The sequence below is a fragment of the Ictidomys tridecemlineatus genome, chromosome 3, assembly GCF_052094955.1.
Source record: "Ictidomys tridecemlineatus isolate mIctTri1 chromosome 3, mIctTri1.hap1, whole genome shotgun sequence".
Taxonomy (NCBI): Eukaryota; Metazoa; Chordata; class Mammalia; order Rodentia; family Sciuridae; genus Ictidomys; species Ictidomys tridecemlineatus.
The window spans coordinates 140,979,260-141,000,616 of NC_135479.1; the positions used below are offsets into that span (position 1 = coordinate 140,979,260).

Here is a 21,357-nt window from a genome sequence, read left to right on the forward strand (position 1 = left end):
CTGCCAAAGTGTCCAGAGATGCCTGGTGGTGCTCAGCGGTTAGTGCCAACAGTTGACAGCTACAATCATTTTTCAGGAAGCTTCTGTTTTAAGAGTGCAGCAGGAGACACAAATTTTCCTCATGTGAGACCTCAGGCCAGCAGACATTTGGCAATATCTGGAGACAGTTTTGACTGCCACACCAGAGAATACCATCCAGTAGGTAGATGCCAGGGAGGCTGTCACACCTACTTCCTAACAGTGCAGAGGACAGCCCTCCACAACAAAGAATTATCTAGGCCAAAGCCTCAGGTTGAGAAATCTCGCTTAACATAACAAAATAGTTCTTACACTGCTTTGCTAAAAAAATTGTAAACAGAAACACCAAAGATGATCAACACAGGTTGACCATTCTGGTCTGGGAGCTGAGCAAGCTGCCTTGATCCAGGTGGAACAGGTGGGATCTGGGATGTGAAGAGCAGGCACTGGGCATTCCTGGAGCAGGGATGGGGACAGAATGAATTGGCAGGCTTCCCAGATACTGCAGGGAACGTATCAGGCAGAATTCAAGGTTACTGGTGGAGGAGGAGAAGACAATTGAGAGGGTCGGGCAGGTAAGGTGGGGCCTGATGAGCATCAGACCCAGGAGTTGTACTTTATTCTGTGGGCAGAAGCAGCTGGTGAGGGCTGTGGTGTTGGGAGGGGATGGATGAAACAGTGATTTAGGACCGTTAATCAGTAATCAGGATGAACTGCAAGGGGAAGAGCCTTGAGCAACAGGGATATAAATGAGAGGTTACTGTCCTCAATTAGTGTGATAGAAGAGTCTGAGTCACAGAAGTGTTGGGAAAGGAAAGGGAGGGTTGGGGAATGCAGAAGGAGCAGGTGATCTGGTAAATATTTAGACAGGTAAATGTAGGTTCAAGGCAATGGCAGTGAAAGAAAAGGAGAACCAGAGGCTGAAGAATGGGGTAAATAAACCCTTTCCTCACTCCTTTGGTAAACGCTGTTGTTTCTTAAATAGTTTGTTTGTTTTGTTTTTGTTTTTGTACTGGGGATTGAATCTAGGGGTGCTTAACCACTGAGCCACTCCCCTAGCCCCCTTTTAAAATATTTTGTTTAGAGTCAAGGTCTCCCTGAGTTGCTTAGAACCTTGATAAATTCCTGAGACTGGCTTTGAACTCATGATCCTCCTGCCTCAGCCTCCTAAGCTGCTGGAATCACAGGTATGCATCACCATGTCCTGCTCTTAGATAGTTATATAAGAAAAAGTATTCCAGAAGAACTATTAAATCTTTCAATAATTGACATTTCAAACGCTAATGATGTGATTGTGATTATAATCCTTACTGGTTTTTTTAATGGATTGATTTGAAAATTTATATGAAAGAGTCAAGAAAGCCAAGACAATTTGGAAAAGTGTATGGAGGAAAACCACCCTACTAGAGATTAAGGGTTATAATAAAGCTGTAGTAATTAAAGCAATAAGACAATAATGGCAAAGGGCCAGAGATAAAACAAAGCAACAGAATGGAGGTCCGGAAATCAGCTATTCTTCCTTAGATGGTCACCATATGAGTGGATGCTCCCTTGGGCCAGATAGACTTTTAAGAAGAGGTGCTCTGCAATAGCCCATAGGAAACTAGCTCTAGAGTAGCTTTAATTCAGATAGATTAAGTACTTAAGTGTAAAATGCAAACATTTTTACAAAAATAATATAGAAAGACATTTTTTATGATTGACAATAGAGAATAATTTCTTAAAACAAGAAAGCACAAATGATCATGAAGATCGACTACATGAAGATAAAAAAAACTATTTAACTAAAAGTGCTGTTGAAAGTCAAACCACAGAATGGGGAAGATAAAATGCTTTCAAACTTCTAATGGACAAAGGATTCGCATAGTCAGTATGAGAAAAGTTAGCCAATCAAAATTGGATAAAATAGCTGGGCATGGTAGCACATGCCTGTAATCCCAGCAATTTGGGAGGCTGAGGCAGGAGGATCTCAAGTCCAAGGCCAGCTTCAGCAAATTAGCAAGGCCTTAAGCAACTTAGTGAGACCCTGTCTCAAATTTAAAAAATAAAAAAGGGAGTTTAGGGATGTGGCTCAGTGGTAAAGCACCCCCAGGTTCAATCCCCAGTACCCTCCCCCCAAATGGACAAATGTATATGAACAGACGAATCATAGAAGATGAAACCCAAATGGCTAATATATGTGCAAAAAAGCTCTCCTTTGCTAGTAATCAGGGAACTACAATTAAACAATGAAATATCATTTCATCGCTATTACTCTGGGAAAAAAAGTCTGTACTTTATGTACATACATGACTGCATGATCAATGTGATTCAACAACATTTACAATCAGAAAAATGAGAAATCATACTCCATTTATGTATAATGTATCAAAGTGCATATATATATTCTACTGTCATGCATAACTTACTAGAATAAATTTTTTAAAAAATTTAAATGTCTGATAGGTGATAAAAAACAGAATACAAAATATTTTATATAGTACAATAGCTGTAATTTTATATAACACAGTGATTATAATAAAACATGTAGAAGTCAGGCGCAGTGGCGCATGCCTATAATCCCAGCAGTTCAAGAGGCTGAGGTAGGAGGATTGCAAGTTCAAAGTCAGCCTCAGCAACCTAGTGAGGCCATAAGAAACCTATCAAGACCCTGTCTCTAAATAACATAAAAAAGTGCTGGGGATGTGGCTCAGTGGTTAAGCGCCTCTGGTTCCAATCCCTAGTACCAATAATAACAACAACAACAACAACAACAACAACAACATGTAGGCCCTTTAATCAGATGCTGGGTTTTTGTTATTGTTGTTGTTGTTTTATACCAGGGATCAAACCCAGGGTGCTTAACCACTGAGCAACATCCCCAGCTCTATTTAATTTTTATTTTGAGACAGGGTCTCGCTAAATTGCTGAGACTGGTTTTGAACTTGGCAGTCCTCCTGCCTCAGCCTCCTGAGCCACTGGGATTATAGGCATGTGCCACCACTCCCAGGAAATCAGATACTTTTAAAAGCTACTTTTTATTGAGTAACTAATGTATACCACATACTTTGCTAAGTGATTTAATGAGAAAATAATTCATCTGTCCATAGAGTAAACAGTTAAGTGGCACTTTACTTTGAATTCAACTATCTCTGACTCCAAAACCTGTAATCTTAACCTCCAGAAAGAAAATGTGAAAAAACAGAAATAAGTTTTTAGTAGGAAGCTGGGATTATGAGTGACTATTCTTTCAAAATTTTATGTAATGTTATTATATTGTTTTCATTATTTAAAAAGTCTTCTTCAGGGCTGGAGATGTGACTCAGTGGTAGACCATTTGCTTGACATGTGTGATCCCCAGCAAAAAATAAATTAAAAATTACTATTTCAGAAACAGTGGGAAATTTGACAATTGCTAAAGATATGTTCAAAATGATTAATTGGACAAGCATATGCCAGTGTCTTCCTTGGAATATTAATTACAAGGAGTGTTTCATGAAAATAGAGTTCTATAGAAAATTGTTTTGGAGAAGATGCATTCTATACTTTCCTTTTGGAAATTCACATTATAAATTAGCAAATTAGAAACTTAAATATGCTCTGCAGAAAAAGAAAAAACATGTTAAATTCTGTTCAATACATTTCTAAAAATCCTTTAGCCATAGAATAATTTTTGCCCCCAATTTTAGCTATTAAAACACATTTTGAGAAGAACTGGGTTAGATCAGAAAAGTAAGGGAGAGATCAGTCTTCTAAAGGATAAATGAGCTAATGGATGCTAAGGAATTTTTCTGTTTTTCTTCGCTTTTGCACTGTGGAAGTGGATACAAAAACCTGTAAATACTGCAAGTATGAAAAGAACAGAGGACCAAAGCGGCAGGTATAAGAAACTGCAAATCATTTTTTCTGTTGGCAGTCAATACTCTACCCTTACTTTATAAACTTGAACTTTGGGTCGCAGTTGATTTTCCCTCCCCTAACTATGTACACATGTACCCAAAGTCTGTCGGTGATGGTTAAGAGTATGGACTTGACATCAGGAACCTCAGGTTTAAATCTCATCTTCACTTCTAGGCAGTGTCTCATTGACAAAGTGCTTGACTCTCTAAGTCTATAGTTTCCTGAAAAAGCCTATAAAATGGGGATGGTGATAGGAGTTCCTACAGGGTTCTTTCTTTCAACAAATAGGTATAGAATAGTTACTGTTGCAGGAACTAGGAGACAGAACACAGAGCAAGCCTGACAGACAAAGCCTCTGCCTCCAAGTGGAGGCAGATGAAAACAAGAAAACAGCTATGCAAATGACCTTACTGTGATGTGGCCAAATCACACAGGACTGTCAGCGCAGGCTGCTGCCCCTGAGTGCGGGAGCAGGAGCCAAGAGCTCAGTGATACAGAGCTCAGGGAGAAAAGCAGAGGCCAAGGAGAAAGTCCTAGAGGCAGGAATGGCTCAGAGTGGTTGGTGGGAAGTTGAAAGAGTGGCAGCAAGATCCCAAGCCTTGACACCCAGGGAGGAGCTGAGCTGCAGTGATTTTTTTTTTAATTAACGCATAATACTTGTACACATTTGTGAGATACAGTGTGATGTTTCAAGATGTGTGTGCAATGTGTATCGATCAAATCAGGGTAATTAGCATTTCCATCTTCATATGATTTCCTTATTTTTGGAGACCTCAAGCTCATCTACTCAACTCCTTCATAAAATATATACCAGGTTTTTGTGAGCTACAGTCATTTGACACTGAACTTGTTTGTCCCTCCTAACAGGTGTTGCAGTACTCGCTATCTACCTTTCCTCTGTGGCCAGGTCCCCGCTTCCTTCCTAGCCTTAGTAATCACTATTCTACTTTGATTTTGACATTTCTAGCTTCCACATGTGTCGGGCTTGTACCATTTAACATGACTTCCTTGAAGTCTGGAGAACACAGGGTATGGGAGAGGGTGAGAACTAAGAAGATCTGGGGTTGAGGTCAGGAGAGGAACCAGGAGGAGGGGGACCCTGGTTCCTGAAGGCTGGGAAAAGCTTTGGCGTGGATGGCTTGTGGAAGGCCACTTCTAGCTCAGCAGAGGACAGGAGCTGAGTGAGAGAGGGGCAGAGAGCCCAGTGGCAGAGACTCCCAATAATTCAAACATAGATTTTTAGAGATCTACTGAAGTAACTTTTGCTTTTTCCTCTCTGGACTTTGACTTTATTATTATTTTTTAACCAAATATTTCTACTATGAAAATAATCTGGCTTCAGTAAATTTGAAAAAAAACAAAAAGAAAAAAAATCAATTGTCCAACCAAGTCAGGCATTGAGAATATCTTAGTGTGATTTCCCTTTTCTAAGTTTTTATTTAACATTTGTAGAAACCATACTACACCTACAATTTTTATGTCCTGTTTTTATAAGCATGGCATCATATGAATTTTTTCACATTATTATATATTTGGAAAAAAGTGGGTTTTTTCTTCTTTTTTTGGTACCAGAGATTGAACCCAAGGGCGCTTGACTACTGAGCTATATTCTCAGCCCCTTTTTCATATTTTATTTAGAGACAGGGTCTCACTAAGTTGCTGAGGCTGGCTTTGAACTCATGATCCTCCTGCCTCAGCCTCCTGAATTCTTGGGATTACAGGCATGTACAACAGTGCCCAGCCACATATGTTCTTTTCTTAAAAAGCTTATTTTTGTTCTAAAATGCATATTCATTGCCAATAATCCCAGCTACTCAGGAGGTTAAGGCAGGAAGATTACAAGTTTGAAACCAATCTGGACAGGCAGACTTAGGGAGCCCTTGTCTCAAAATAGAAAATAAAAAGGGATGGGGATGTAGCTTGGAATGCCCCAGGTTCAATCCCTAGTACAAATAAAATATGAATAAAATATGCAATATAAAAATAATTGAAAAATACAAAAGAAAAAACAGAAAATTGGAAGATAAAAATCACCTACAGTGTTATCACTCCAAAACAACAATTGCTAAATGTTTTTTAAAGTATCATAGGTATTTTTCTGTGCAGTGACTTTTTAAATTTTTATTGTATCCTTCGATACAATGTTCATGTAACACATGAGCATGTAACACATGAACATGGTTGAAAAGTCATCTAGTACAAAACAACTACTAATAAAAATCAGCAAGCTCCTGACCTATTCATTCTCATTTCTTTTTCCTCAAAGACAACTGCTTCTAACTCTTAGCTGATGAGTCCTCTGCTCCTGTTACCATTGGGATGTCCAGTCGAAATTCAGTTCCTTGGTGGCCCGAACAAAGAATTAAGCAAGATACACGAAAGTAACAGATAAAGTATAGATTTATTGGAGGTGGACATAATACTCTGTTAGGAGTAGGTAGAGAGAGACAGAGAAACAGACAGATGTCAAGGCCCCAGTATCTGGAAATTAGGGTCTTATATCCTGAACTGTGGGGTTTTCTTTTCCCTGTACAGACCTGATTGAAGACCTTACCTCATTGGCTCCCATTGGTTATCTTATGATACCTGATTAGAATATTTTCCAATCCACCCCCTCCATTTGTTACATTAGAAAACTTAATTAGAATACTGCCCTCTTTACCCCCATTGGTCATTTTAAAATTTAAACCTGTGTCAGGAGCTGTCATGGTGATTAGACCTCAGAGGGGATTTATGGTAAACAGGGCCAGAACTTTTCTTGTCCTCTAGTGATTTCTTTCTAATACCCTCTCTCTGCCATCTTAGTGTCCCCGAACTCCTACCTAACACTACCTTCAAATCACCAATATTTGTATACCATCCTTTCCTGGGGTTTTAATTTTCAACAACATCAGTGGCTGCCTCCATGAGGATTCATTTCACTTAGCATCAACCTTTTTCCATTTTCTCCACATAAGAATGTCAATAATTTTAGTTGGATATGGATAGCTTCATATATCTATAGTTTATTTCTTGTTCTGTCAAGTATGGATGGCATTTGTTGACTTTTTATTTATTTATTTTGGTACCAGAGATTGAACATAGGGCACTAGGCCACTGAACCATATCCCCAGCCCTTTTAAAATTTTATTTAGAGATAGAGTCTCACTGAGTTGCTTAATGCCTTGCCATTGCTGAGCTGCTGGGATTACAGCTATGTGCCACCAGGCCTGGTTGTTGACTTTGTTTTGTAAGATAAAGTATTAATTTCCCACTCTTTAGCTGTTTTGTATTCCTCTCTCCCCAACCAAATCCTTTAAATATAGTTGTAATTTTACTTCTCCTTTGTTGATATTTTTTTCCACTCATATCTTACAGATAGTAAAGGGCAATGATCAGAAGTATGTAGCTGATGAATTTTTACCCATGAAAATCTATGTAACAACTATCAGAAAAATATTAAAAACATCTTCAGCATCCAGAAGGATCTCTGTTCTTCTCCTAGTTGATATTCCTCCAAAGCCCCATAGTCTAATGTTAATCATCTCTATAGATCAATTTTCTTATTCTTCAACTTGCTATAAAAATAATTGGACAGGGGCTGGGGCTGGGGTAGAGCGCTCACTTAGCACATACGAGGCCCTGGGTTTGATCCTCAGCACCGTATAAAAATAAATAAAATAAAGGTATTGTGTCCAACTACAACTAAAGAATAAATATTTAAAAAATATAATTGGACAATATGTACTCTGACTTCCTTAACAATTAATTGTTTTGTTGAGTGTTTCAGCAATTTGTTTCTTTTTATTGCCACATAATGTTCCATTGTGAAAATATATTGCCATGCAGTTATCTGTATTTTTATTGAAAAACATTGCTTCCAGTTGGGACCATTATGAATAATGTTGCTCTGAACATCTTTGTGGTGGTTATAAGTCCTCTATTCTATTGAATATGTATCCAGGAATAGAATTGCTAAGTCTAAGGTATGACTGGTTTTAATAGATACTACCAAACTGTGTGGGCACCTTTGTCATAAATCAGGTGACCAAAAATATGCAGATCTGTTAATATATTTTTAAAAATATTACAGGGCTGGGATGGTGGCTCAGTGGTAGAGCACTTGCCTCATATGTGTGAGGCACTGGGTTCAATTCTCAGCACTGCATATAAATGAATGAATAAAATAAAGGTCCGTAAACTACTAAAAATTATTTTTTAAGAAAGGAAAATGCAATCATAATAAAGAAAATAATTTGAGCTAGGGTTGTGGCTCAGTGGCAAAGTGCTTGCCTAGCATGTGTGAGGCACTAGGTTTGATTCTCAGCATCGCATACAAATAAATAAATAAATAAAGGTCCATCAACAACTAAAAAAAAATTTTTAAATATTATTACACACTTTGCAAAGATTTTTATGGTGTGCACACATTTTTTATGGACTGAATAATATTTTATTGGGCAGTTTACTCAAAAATTACAATATTGTTGGATATTTAGGTTGTTTCTGATTTAAGACTATTAATCAATAATATTATAAACATTATCCTGTAATAGACTAAAAATATATCATTACTATTTTGCTTTTCTCTAGCTACTCAGCAGGTTCAATATTTTCCCATTGCCCTGAAGTGTGTCAATATCATTTTTCAGTTTCTCAGCAAAAGCCTCCTGTTTTTGTTATCAATTTTGTTTATATAATAATTATCTTAAACTTGATTGCACATTTATTAAAAACATTTTCCTTCAGCTGAGCATGGTAGTCTACATTTGTAATTCCAGCTATTCAGGAAGTGGAGGCAGGAGGATGGCAAATTTCAGACCAACCTGAGCAACTTGGCAAGAACCTGTCTCAAAATAAAAATGCTCAGGGATGTAGTTCAGTAATAAAGTGCCCCTAAGTTCAATTCCCCAGCTTACAAAAAAAAAGTCCTCCAGTTTGTTTGTTGCCTTTTTTTATCCCCATCCCAGAGTTTTACGTTTTTGCATTGAATTTGACCATCATTCTATTTGTGATTTCTTGGATTTCTGTAATGCTTAGGATGATCTTCCTTTCTTTAAAGTTTTAATGAAAATAAAATTCTGTTCTTTTTCTATTTTCCCTATTTAATTTTAAAGACTTATCTCCTTAACTCATCCAGAATTATTTTGATGTATGGTAGGCTTTATGTGTATGTTCATGATCATTTTGTTCACACATACACACACAGTTGCATAACTGAAGAATTATGTAAAAAAATTCTCTGTTGTGCTGGGTGCAGTGGTACATGCCTGTAATTCCAGCAGCTTGGGAGGCTAAGACAGGAGGATTGTGAGTTCAAAGCCAGCCTCAGCAAAAGCAAGGTGCTAGGCAACTCAGTGAGACCCTGTCTCTAAAATACAAAATAGGGCTGGGGATGTGGCTCAGTGGCCAAGTGCCCCCGAGTTCAATTCCCTGCCCCAAAATAAAGAAAAATCCTGTCATCTTTGTGTTTCAAAGGTTTCCAAAAAAAGGGGGTGGGGTGGGGCTATAGCTCAGTGGCAGAGCACTTGCCTAGCACATATAAGGCTCTGGGTTTTATCCTTAGCACTACATAAAAATAAACAAATAAAATAAAGGCATTATGTACAACTACACAAAAATTTAAAAAACAAATTCAAGAAAAGCCATAATAAAAATGACTGGGAATGTGGCTTAGTGGTTAAGTGCTTAGTGGGTTCAATCCCTGGTACTGGGGGGAAAAAGTTTCAAGGAAGATGCACCTCTGTGTTTATTGCAGCTCTATTCATAAGAACCCAGATTTGGAATCAATCTAGTGTTTACCAATAGATGAATAGATAAAGGAAATGTGGTGTCTTTACACAATAAAATCATGTCAGCAACAACATGGACAAACATGGAGAACATTATATTAACAGAAATAAGTCGGGCACAGAAAGAGAAAAGATCTCAAATGTGAAATCTGAAAAATTTGAACTAATAATTGGGCAGAGAGTGGAGTATTAGAGAGATATTGGCCAAAGTATACAAAATTTCAGATGAGGAATAAATTCAAGAGATCTGTTGTATAATATGGTGATTATAAATAATAAAAATGTATTATATTCTTGAAAATTGCTGAGAATAAATTTTAAATGTTCTCACCATAACAAAATATAAATACGTGAGGTGTTGAATGTATTAGATTGATTTCACCATTCCACAATGCAAAGATTTATAAAAATATGTTGTATACCATATATCTACAAATTTTGTCCATTAAAATTACTTAAAAATTTCAAGGACAAAAAGTCAAAGTCTTTCTTTCTTTTTTGGATGGTGCTGTGCAAAGAACCCAGGGCCTTGAGCTAAGCAAGAACTTTACCACTGATTTTACATCCCCAGTCAAATCCCCTTTTTAAAAAAAAAAAAAAAAATATATATATATATATATATATATATATATATATATATTTATTTATTTTTAGTTGTAGTTGGACACAATACCTTTATTTCAGTTATTTTATTTTTATATGGTGCTGAGGATTGAACCCAGGGTCTTGCACATGCAAGGCGAACGCTCTACCATTGAGTCCCAGCCCCAAATCCCTTCTTAATAAAGGAGCAAAACCAGTGTTAATGTTAACTCACAGTGACTATTGGAGCAGTATTCAGTCTTCAGCTTGTCACCAGAGGAGATCTAAGGAGTTCCTGAGAGAGAGACCTCAACTCAGGATGAGTGGGGTTCTTGACATTGCAGAAATGAATTTAAGGATGTGTCAGAGGCATAGACAGTTTAATTTGGGAAAGCAGAGACACATTCAAGGAAGAATGGGGGCCATTTTGAGAGCAAGAAGCAGCAACCCCTTGGTCTGAGGTAATTATATTTATAGAGAGACAGTACCAAGGGGCTGGAACTAGAGGTAGAATCAGGGCAGCTATGCATTTTATGTCAGTTTTCCCTGCGATTATATTGCTCTAACATTGTTTTACTTTTAGTGTCCAAGGACATGGACTGGGTTGCTCACAGTTGCTTGTTTTGCATTCCAAGGGTTCATGGTCAGATCTTACACTTAGTGGTTAGTGGGTGCTTCTTTTTTGAGACTCAGTTATCTTTTTTCTCCATATCCCCAAATTCCTCTCTCAAACTCACTGGAATCTACCTTGCCCTTCTACTCTAGCGTCGGGCCCTGTGGAAATTACCCTCCTGGCCATCATGACCTCTCTTTCCCTGGGTTCAATTGCCATCTTCCTGGAGGATGCCGTCTATCTGTACAAGAACACCCATTGCCCTATCAAGAGAAGGACTCTACTCTGGAGCAGCTCTGCACCCACGGTGAGGGCCCTTTAGCTGCCCTTTGGGAGGGACTAGAAAGGAGAAAGGGATCATTTTGAGAATTTCTTTAAATGAACACTTCCTGTCAGCAGAGAGTTGCCTGCCACTACCTGCGGGGAGGGGGATATAATCTAAGCTCCCCTGACTGGGAAAGCCAATAGACAATTCTTTTTTCTTTTGTTACTGGGGCTTTAATCAAGGTCACTTTATCATTGAGCTACATCCCCAGTCCTTTTTTATTTTTAGCTTTGAGTGTCTTGCTAAGTTGAGAGAGTATCTTTTGTTAAGTAAGTGTGTGTGTGTGTGTGTATAATTTTTTTTTTTTAAACGAGGGATTGAACTCAAGGGCACTCAACCACTGAGCCACATCCCCAGCCCTATTTTGTATTTTATTTGGAGACAGGGTCTCACTCAATTGCTTAGCGCCTCGCTTTTGCTGAGGCTGGCTTTGAACTCTTGATCCTGCCTCAGCCTCCCAAGCCACTGGGATTATAGGCATGCACCATTGTACCCAGTTATATTGGTCCTTATTTTTCCAGCTGCAACTTTGTGTGATGGGATGGAACCAAGGGCCTTGTAAATGCTGAGCATACCCTCAAACCCCCCCCCCCCCAGCAGCAATTTTTAAGGACTGGCACCTCAAATGAATATGTCTTGCTTCCTTGAGGCCTTGTCACAATAGGTTGGAGATATGTCCCTCCCTGCCCTAACCTGTTCTTGCTCCTCTGCAAACAGGTAGTGTCTGTGTTCTGTTGCTTTGGTCTCTGGATCCCTCGTTCCCTCATGCTTGTGGAGATGGCCATAACCTCGTGAGTGTTCAGCCCCACCCTCACCTCTGGTTGGGCATTTCCGTCTCCCCAGGACTTCAGAGTCCATTTCTTAATGCCAGTTATGAATCCAGCCCTTCCCAATCTATGCTAATTCAAAGCTCAACTTTCTGGTCTATTTAGGGAGTACCTTATTTTGGCAATTCCTCAGTCACCTCTTTTCTTCCCTGGTCCCCAGATTCCCACCTTCCCAGTCCTCTTGACTCTGTCCTCTCTCTCACTCCTCTTGGGTTACAAATCCAGAATGTCAGCCTCTATGGTCTTCCCCTCAGTAAACACCAACTCTCCCCATAACCTTTCTCTCTTTAGCAGTAAGGGATGTCCCCTCTGCTGTCCCCACCACACCACTTGCAATCCCAATCTCCCCCCATCCCAGGTTTTATGCTGTGTGCTTTTACCTGCTCATGCTGGTCATGGTAGAAGGCTTTGGTGGTAAGGAGGCAGTATTGAGAGCTCTGAAGGACACCCCAATGAGGGTTCATACAGGCCCCTGCTGCTGTTGCTGCCCCTGCTGTCCTCCACTCTTGCTCACCAGGTAAGGCAGAAGGGAGAGGCATCCTGAAACAGGTGAGCATCCTCTTTCTACATCCCCTCAAGAGCTTCTTTTGGCTCTGTAGCTCTCCTTCAAGGTTCTTAAAGTTAGTCTTGTATAGGACAAAGCCAGTGATAAAGGGGTGGGCATCCCACATCCAGGACCCACAATGGGCATCCATTCCCCAGAAAAAGAAGGAAGGCTCCTAAACTTCAGTCCACTTCCCCACAAACTTTAACCATAGAGAGAGAACTGGACTTTGGGCCATTTACTTGCCCCCTTCTGCCCATTTTGATTACTAGTTTGAGGTAAACACTGCGTTTTGATCATTCTTGCTCAAAAAGCAGAATTCTAGCCTACAGATAAATGGGAGGCAAGGAGAGTTCCCAGTGCTCTCAATCCCGGCTTCTTCCTGTATCCCCATCCATTTTAGTATCTGTGTCATCTGTCTAGCTTCAGCCCTGGAGCCCAGTGAGGAAGTTGGCAGGTCTTGAGGTGCGTAGTTTGTGGGTTCATCTTCCTAACCCTCTTCCCTCCTCAGAAAGAAGCTTCAGCTGCTAATATTGGGCCCTTTCCAATATGCCTTCTTCAAGATAACACTGAGCCTGGTGGGACTGTTCCTCATCCCTGATGGCATCTATGATCCAGCAGATGTAAGCCAGGAGTAAGGGGGTAGCAAAGTCCAAGACTCATTTAGTACTCTTGAGCTCTAGAAATAGCTGGAGCCAGCATCCTCTGATACAGGGCCTCAGGGTCAGGATGGCTGTGGAAAAGTAGAGGCTCAGGGATCTGAGAGGGAGAGATGAGACTGGAATAGGCCAAGGCTTTGGGCTTTTAAACAACTTTCCTCACATGGGAGGGGAGAAATAAAAGGAGAAAAAAGCTTGCCTCCCCCACTGACTATTTTCTGGTCTGCCAACAGATTTCTGAGAAGAGCACAGCTTTATGGATCAACACTTTACTTGGTGTGTCCACCTTGATGGCTCTCTGGGCCCTGGCCATCCTTTTCCGTCAAGCTAAGCTGCACCTGGGTGAGCAGAACATGGGAGCCAAATTTGTTCTTTTCCAGGTAACTATGCCTTGGGGAGGGAAAAATATTTGAGGCTGGCTTTGAACTCTTGATCCTCCTGTCTACAGATGATTGGGGTTAGGAGGTGAGACTACAGGCTAAAAGCAGCACTGAGGATCTTCCTCTTAAACTGTGGGTTCCCTGTGGGATTCTCTTAAACTGTGGTCTTTCCCCTCCTTTTTTATTTTAATACATTTTAATACCTTTATTTTATTTTTATATGGTGCTGAGGATCAAACCCAGTGCCTCACATGTGCTAGGCAAGTGATCTACCACTGAGCCATAACCCCAGCCCCTCCCCTCCTTATTTTATACCTTTCTGTGCTATAGTAGTCTCTTAGGGTAGCTGTAACAAAATACCACAAACAGGTGGCTTAAAACAACAGAAATGTATTGTCTCAGGGTTCTGGAGGCCAGAAGTCCAAAATCAATGTGTCAACAGGGCCACACTCCTCTGAAACCTGTCAGGGAGAACCTTGCACCTGTCCTCCTCTTCTCTGATGGTGGCCAGCAGCTGCATCACTCCAGTTTCTGCCCCCACCATCACATGATGCTCTCTCTTCATGTGTCTAGTGTCTCTTCTGTTTTTATGACACCAGTCCTATTAGATTAGGGGCCCACCCTATTCCATTATGACCTCCTCTTACCTAATCACCCTATCATGTCACACTCTGGGGTACTGAGATCAGTACTTCAACATATCTTTTGGGCAGACACAATTCAACCTATAATACATGTATTATAGAACCCTTAAATTTTTTTTCTACCAATTACTTCCTAAAGTCTTATAATCTGTCAATGCCACTAACAGTAGCATTATTACAGCTATAACTATTAATTACTCCACACCATGTATATTACATGTAACTTTTCACAGTAATCCAGAGCTCATTAACATTTCTGTTTTACAAAGCAGGGCACTGAGACCCATAGGTGTGATGAGGCTTGCTCAGGGGCAAATGAGGGATGGAGCTAGACTCCAGGTCTAACTCCCAAGCCCACATTCCTTCTTTTCATCACACTGCCTCTTTATTTTAAAACCTCTTCCGAAAATTCTCTGAAAGACACATTTATTCACCTCTTCTGATTTTTTTTTACCCCCAAGTGTCCATCAGTTATTAAGGAAATAAGTTCTTGTTTCTTGTGAGCAACTCTTATTAAAATATTGGATAGAAGGTGAGATTGTAACTTGCTAAAGATTAAAATTCCATAAATATTTCATCAAGTGTGAATCTCAACCCTCTTAGCTATACAGATCTAATGGTGGGCCAAAACCATAATGGAAGGACAAGTCCTAGCTTCAGCAACCTGGCTGGCAAGCCCCTTCCACCCATCCCCTCTCTTCTGTTTTGTAGATGCTTCTCATCATGACTGCCCTGCAGCCTGCCATTTTCTCCATATTGGCCAATGGTGGACAGATTGCTTGTTCACCTCCATTTTCCTCTAAAACCAGGTCTCAAGGTAAGCATATACGGGCTCCTATCCCATTGTGAGATGGATGAGATAGGAGAGGGTTAGGAAAAGAGAAGATCTCGGACAAGAGGTTAGGCCAGCCTGACTTCTCAGAAAAGAGGTCTCCAATAAAATAAATCTGGGCAGAGGCTTTGACTAACCTCATTAATCACACAGAGAACTGCAGTTCCACAGCTTGAGACTAGCCCTGATGGCTAATACAGGAAGCCATGGGTTTAACGTCTAACTCCTGGGAGAGGAATGAGAGTGAGTTGAATGTAGGTCATACTGATTAACACATAAGTATGAGCATTAGATCACAGAAGGTAGAGAGCCAAGTCTGATTCTAGTTCTACCATTAATCTACTTTGTTGCTTATGACAGTATCTCTATGTCCTGGTGTGGGGATAAATGGGAGAAACTTGCTTAACTCAGACACCAGACTGTAAGTGGGATATCTACCACCTTTAAAACTTAGCATAACCAATGTTATATTTCATCTCACACTGCAGTGATGAATTGTCACCTCCTTATACTGGAGACTTTCCTGATGACTGTGTTGACACGAATGTACTACCGAAGAAAAGACCACAAGGTTGGGTATGAAACTTTCTCGTCTCCAGACCAGGACTTGAACCTCAAAGCCTGAGGAGAATGGCTTGGACAATGATGGGGAGAGATGCTGTACGCATTTGGAGAACATGAGATTTCTTTGCTGTCCCTCACCTTCACCAAATGGGAAAGAATCTCATTGTCAGCACAAGCTAACGGATTACATTTGACTATAGAGATGAAGGCAAATTATGCAGTAGAATGAAACTGTTTTGGATATTGCCCAGGAAAGGTATTTTAAGTTTTGTAATAAACAGGATACAATCTGAAACTCTGTAACTACTAGGCACATTGCCTCTGTGGATGCCACTAATTATTAACCCTGAAAATTTGTATGCTGAAAGTTCACTCTGAATTTTTTCAAAGCAGAAGAGAGGAGGAAGAATATACAGTTGTTGTTTGATATAATAACAGGAGAAGACCTTGGCTGGGCAATATAACCCAACATCTCAAAGAAGCCAGGCTTCCAGTGAATGGTTGGAAGGTTTTCTTTCAGTTTTTTGTGCCAATTAGCAAAAGTAATCACCTGATAATATTGTCAGGAAGCTTGATTTTAAGGAGAGAGATTAGGACTCAAAAGCAAAAGAAATGAGAATACAAGTAAAACCCCCAAATACATAAAACGTCACACACAAATATATCAGGTCAAAAACCCAGGAAATGGAACACTCATGTAAAACCACATTGTCTTTATTTGGCTATATGACAAAAGCCAAAATAACTGAACAAGTTAATAATAGACAAGAAGATGATATACTGAACCCCGACTGAGGAAAACCTCTCTGCAGACTCACAATGGTAATGGCGTGGATATTCATGCCAAGACTGATAGTTCTTTCCAAGATTTTTTTTGAGGATTCTTAACACAAAACTTCCAACCAATCAATTCTCAGTGTTCAAAATTGTCAGCGCCTCCCAAAAGAGGGTAGAAGGCCCACTTCAAATGTAAAGGGACACAATCTGAGTCATCTTAATGTTAAACCTGGAGCTTTTCTTTCTACCCTAATCTGAATACTAACATAAAACTTTGGCAGATAGAAAAATCTTTTAAGAAAATTAACAAAGAGTATAATCCCAAGAACACATTCTATTTATTTGGAAAAATAGAAGCTAGGGACTACTTTTTATCCCTTGACAATCTATGAGAGAAAACAGAACAGTTATTATGACTGTGAAAAATATAACCTTTAAAAATACTCATATTGGTAAGCTTAAAAAAAATACCATTCATTTTTAAAACACTGTTAAGGGAGGTTTTATTGTTTGTTTGTTTGTTTTAAATCTGTATTGGCTCAACTTTTTAAAAAATATTTTTATTAGTTATTGATGGACCTTTATTTATTTGTTTATATGTGGTTCTGAGAATCTAACCCAGTGCCTTACACATGGTAGACAAGTGCTCTACCACTGAGCCACAACCCCAACCCCACTGGTTCAAATTTTGGTAAGTATATGCGAGCAAAAAATCTGGAGGGTATGGCTTTTAGAGAATTAAAGAAAAGCAGCAAAAAATTTGGAAAGATTTTAGGTAAGAGATGTAAAACAGGATTAAAAAGGCAATGAACTCCAGAAAGTAATTTACCCAACAAGTGAAGATAACCCAGAAACAAAGTCCTGGGGGAACCACTGTAGAGGGTCATCCTAGGGAGTGCCTGAATAGCTGTGTGGCCACAAGTAAAGTAACTCAGATGCTGCCTAAATTATCAGCAATCAAAAAGAGTTTAAAAAGTTTCTCAATCTCCCTCATATTTTCTTTTCTCTCTCTCTCTCTCTTTTTTTTTTTTAACTACTACTACTTCAGGATTTTCAATTCTTACATCCCCAACCTTCTTATTCAAGCCTCGGCAGAGTAAGGGTCATTGGCTTTAGCTATCAGAAGCAGCTGCAGCAGTACAAATGTCCATTTATGTTCCTTTAGTTTTCACCTCTATTCTAAGCTTAGCATGTGAAAATAGCAAACTTTCTGTTCAAGACCCTCAATGTAACTGCTGAAATGGCTCCTCCTTCATCATCAGCTTGTCTTCAGCCTCCTTTTATCTTGTAGACAAGCTTTTGAGGCCAATCATCTTTTGAGGCTGTCTCATCTTTGCCACATTTGGTTCATCAGGGCTTACTGCTTTCTTGTGTGGAATTTGGGGAAATAGCTCCACAGACTCAAGCATTCATATTTGAAGAACTACAGATCATAGGCATAACCTCATTTAACTGGAACAAATGCACAACAGTGAACCATTCCAACAGCATCCTTCTCCAGCACCTAGGATTACAGTTACCCCAAAGTATCTAACATGCCACATCTTAAAAGTTTTTGTTTTCAGTCCAATTATTGGAATATGCTAGTGTCTGGAGACTAAGGTAGTAAAGGGGCAAAGGAGCCTTCTAACATATGCACAAGCTGGCTTAGCAGTGGCACAGACATGTCAGCCCAGAGGCCCTATTCTATGCCAAATGTAGTCCACTGAGAGCAAGGATCACTTAAGCTTTGGGGTTTAGACAATATTCCTGAGAGAACTTCAGGAAGGAAAATCTCATCATGGACATTTATCTCCCCTTCCATTCCTGTATACTTGGGGAACATGTACACTGAGAGAACAAGTAGGTGGGTGTCAGCAGGGACTTCACAGTCCTTCACACTACCTTTCTATACCAGGGAGAATAAGGCAGAGCAAAAACGGTGGAATTCCCAGAGGGAAGACCAAAGCAGAAGTTAAAATATGATATCATACAAAGCTGCGAAATGTGGGAAAACATTAACTTCACTGTTCAAAGAAAGGATTCTAGGTCAAGGCTTGTGTGAATCAGATTTGATAATAAAAAATAGCACTTCATGAAAAGAGTTATAAATGTAGTTTCCATGGGCCATCAGGACAAGAGTTGGCCTCTCTTTGTCCCTCTCCTCTGCCATGTCCCACAGGTCTGGGTGATCTGAATTTATATGTCTAGGTTCCTGCTGTGTAGGCAGGCAATGATCTTAGCCTCTGGCCCTCAGGCAGAAGAGCAGTCTTCACCAGAAAGGGTTTAGAGAGGGGACTATGAGATGCTCACAGTCCTAGCAGAAGGGCAAGAAAGAGAAAATGTGGTTTTCTTTGTTGAAAACACTAAAACTCCACCCCCACAAGGGGTATTTTATGAGTGACAGGGGTGAGGTCTGGACATAAACATATCTTCCCCTTAATCCAGCTAGGATTACTGATGATTGATGGTCTGCTAGGTCAGGTAGTTGAGGAGAGAGATAGGATGCTAGGGGATTAAAAAAAATTGATCATGTTTTACAGCAAGTGTTATACATCAGCATTCTCTATTTGAAATTCAAGTGCTGAATTTCCACTGAGCATCCAAGCAGGAAAGATGGGGCAATAACCACCAGGCCCAGGTGGGAAAGATGAGAACCAACCACCCTCTTATAAAGCAAATCCATGCTGACAGCTTTCTGGAGGAGTGGTGAAGAGAAGTCCCTGCTAGTTGCAGCCCTCAGAGAAAAAGAAACACTCCATGGAGTATTGGTTCTAGTTAAGAACATTCTTAAGAGGGGCAGAGATCAAGATTAAGCTGTTGCTTTAGAAAAGAAGGTGTTTCCTTTTGCCTCTATGTTCTGTGCAAATCTAAGTATTTGACATGGAGTAAACAACATGGATTTACAAATCAAGTTCAAACTGCAGACATTTACAAAGCATCCTTTGTAAAAAAAAAAAAAAAAAGCTAACAGCATTGAAAATTGAAAAAGGAGTAGCAAGGCCAGAAATTTACTCCCAGCAGGAAATGAATTTAAACTGATATACAGAATTGAGTTTTGTCCCATTCCTCTCTCTAATCACAGTAACCCTCAAAGTTCCTGCCTTTAAAGGAAAGTTGCAGGAAAGAAACTGACAAGAACTCCCAAATTACTTGGCAACAGATTTTCTGAGAAGATGAACAGCAGAAAAACTGTAGTTGATACAACGTGGCTGGTTCCATCCCCATCAGTGTCTTCATGGACCCCATTGGGTCCAACAAGAAACTCCTCAGGGAGTAACAAAAGTTAGGCTCAGATCTCCTTCTTCCCTTAGCCATGCTGACATATGTGCCAGCAGTGCCTTTAGGGGATTTTTGTGACTAGCTCAATTTTTGCTCTTTTTTTGTAAGGAAACCAAAATTACAATATTCCTCCTAACCCCCAAACTGACCATCAGCATGGCTCACTGCTTGAAGGATTTAGCAAGCCACTTTGCTTCAGAATAGGAGGCAGACACTACAGTGTATCAAGAAGACAAGGCCTCTGGGTATTACACCACTACCTTCTTCTGCCCACTCCTCAGGGGCAAAAAATTAGTTCTACTTACTATATTTGAAAGACTAATTTTTAAAAAAATTAATAAAAATGACAATTTCCCTGTCAAGATCACATGAACATAAACAGTAAAACAGAGTCCTTGGGGAGAGTAGATGGATGCAAAACAGGCTTCTAAGATGTAGTCAACCTCCTCCTTGGTGTGGGTGATTGATGTCTCTTAGGAAATGGGCTATTTTGGTTCCCTCATTACCAGTTCCTCTTGCCCCAAATGTCTTTCCTTTGTAGCTGTCCTTAGGTTTAGTGTTGGGATCACAATGTGGAATTCAAGAGAGAGCTTCTGAAGGTGATGGGACAGAGGGGAGAGGAAAGGAGGAATGAAAAGTTAGTCTTCTTCATCCTCACTGATATCATAGGCTGCAGCCTTGTGCCTAGAGAGATTTGCTGGGGAGGAAGACGGGGATGTCTTGCCAGAGAAGGGCCATCTGAAGGAGGGGGAGGGGGACCGTTCACGAGTAGGGCTGCTGCTCGGACTCTGCTTTGGGCTGATGGCCTGTAGCATCCGACCTTTTCCCTCTTTCAGCATATGTTTCTGGGGAGACCAAAAGGAAGAGTTAGAAGATATTTACGAATCCTACTAAATCACCACTGGAAAATCTGAGACTTTGAATTATCATGAGTGCTTCCTGCATTTGTGGGGGTGGGTGGGTACTGAGGATTGAACCCTGGGCCTCATGCATGCTAAGTGTAAAGTGCTCTACCACTGAGCAACACCTAGCCCCTGCAATGTTAAACATGACTGAACAAACAAGAGGAGGGACATAGATACAATTCTAAGCAACTTCTTCCCTAAAGTGGCCTATGCTAGTCTATTAATTTAAAAGTTTCCATGAGCTTTCCAATGTCACCAAATCCTTGCCTTCTATGTCAAAAGGTTCTTCAAAGGTTACTTAGTTTATAGTCCTATTCTAGAAAATCCCATTTCCTTCCCAAATACCCACATAGTCAGATCTTTCCTGATGTCTAACCTAGCAACACTTGCTGAATCTTTTGCTTTGTTTGAAAAGATTCTGCTGTTCCTCAGAGACAGAAGGCCCACTTCACCCAGGATCCCATAGCATTTTTTATAGTGAAGGCAGCTTTCTTTTTACTGTTCTTTATTCTTTCCTTTCCTTACACTTAAAACTATAATGTAGAAGTAAGCTGGGCAAGGAGACTTGCTTGTCTTGTCACCAGATTTCAAGATTGAAGGCTGATAAAATTATTTAGGAAAATGTGTAACTTCTTTCTGTAAAGATTTTGAAGAACTATTTGTGGAATAGTTGAAACCCAGATAAAGGGAAACAGATTAGATATGTTCTTAATGTTGAGGTCCCTTTCTGTTCAAGGAATCTTTCCACATTGAAATTCCCTGAATTTCCCCAAATC

The 21,357-nt window shown here is 39.9% G+C and overlaps 2 protein-coding genes across 8 annotated transcripts in view; one reads left to right on the forward strand and one right to left on the reverse strand.

Annotated features, from left to right (window-relative positions):
• Slc51a (solute carrier family 51 member A) overlaps window positions 1–15,941 on the forward strand; it is an 18,231-nt gene extending 2,290 nt beyond the window's left edge. The window contains exons 1-9 of one of the 6 annotated variants that reach the window (XM_078043988.1): window positions 806–950; window positions 1,103–1,205; window positions 11,016–11,170; window positions 11,906–11,979; window positions 12,374–12,532; window positions 13,071–13,182; window positions 13,452–13,598; window positions 14,954–15,059; window positions 15,563–15,941. In XM_078043988.1, coding sequence (XP_077900114.1) covers window positions 11,051–11,170; window positions 11,906–11,979; window positions 12,374–12,532; window positions 13,071–13,182; window positions 13,452–13,598; window positions 14,954–15,059; window positions 15,563–15,699 — 855 coding nt within the window. In that variant the 5' untranslated portion in view covers window positions 806–950; window positions 1,103–1,205; window positions 11,016–11,050 and the 3' untranslated portion in view covers window positions 15,700–15,941. Of the gene's footprint in view, window positions 1–801; window positions 1,206–11,015; window positions 11,171–11,905; window positions 11,980–12,373; window positions 12,533–13,070; window positions 13,183–13,451; window positions 13,599–14,953; window positions 15,060–15,562 lie in introns of those variants that run through there. The other 5 variants (XM_078043987.1, XM_078043985.1, XM_078043989.1 and 2 more) reach the window with 5 other exon arrangements.
• A 395-nt stretch (window positions 15,942–16,336) lies between these two features.
• Pcyt1a (phosphate cytidylyltransferase 1A, choline) overlaps window positions 16,337–21,357 on the reverse strand; it is a 54,051-nt gene continuing 49,030 nt past the window's right edge. For both annotated transcript variants that reach the window (XM_005340281.5, XM_078043984.1), the window contains exon 9: window positions 16,337–20,521. In XM_005340281.5, coding sequence (XP_005340338.1) covers window positions 20,315–20,521 — 207 coding nt within the window. In that variant the 3' untranslated portion in view covers window positions 16,337–20,314. The remainder of the gene's footprint in view (window positions 20,522–21,357) is intronic.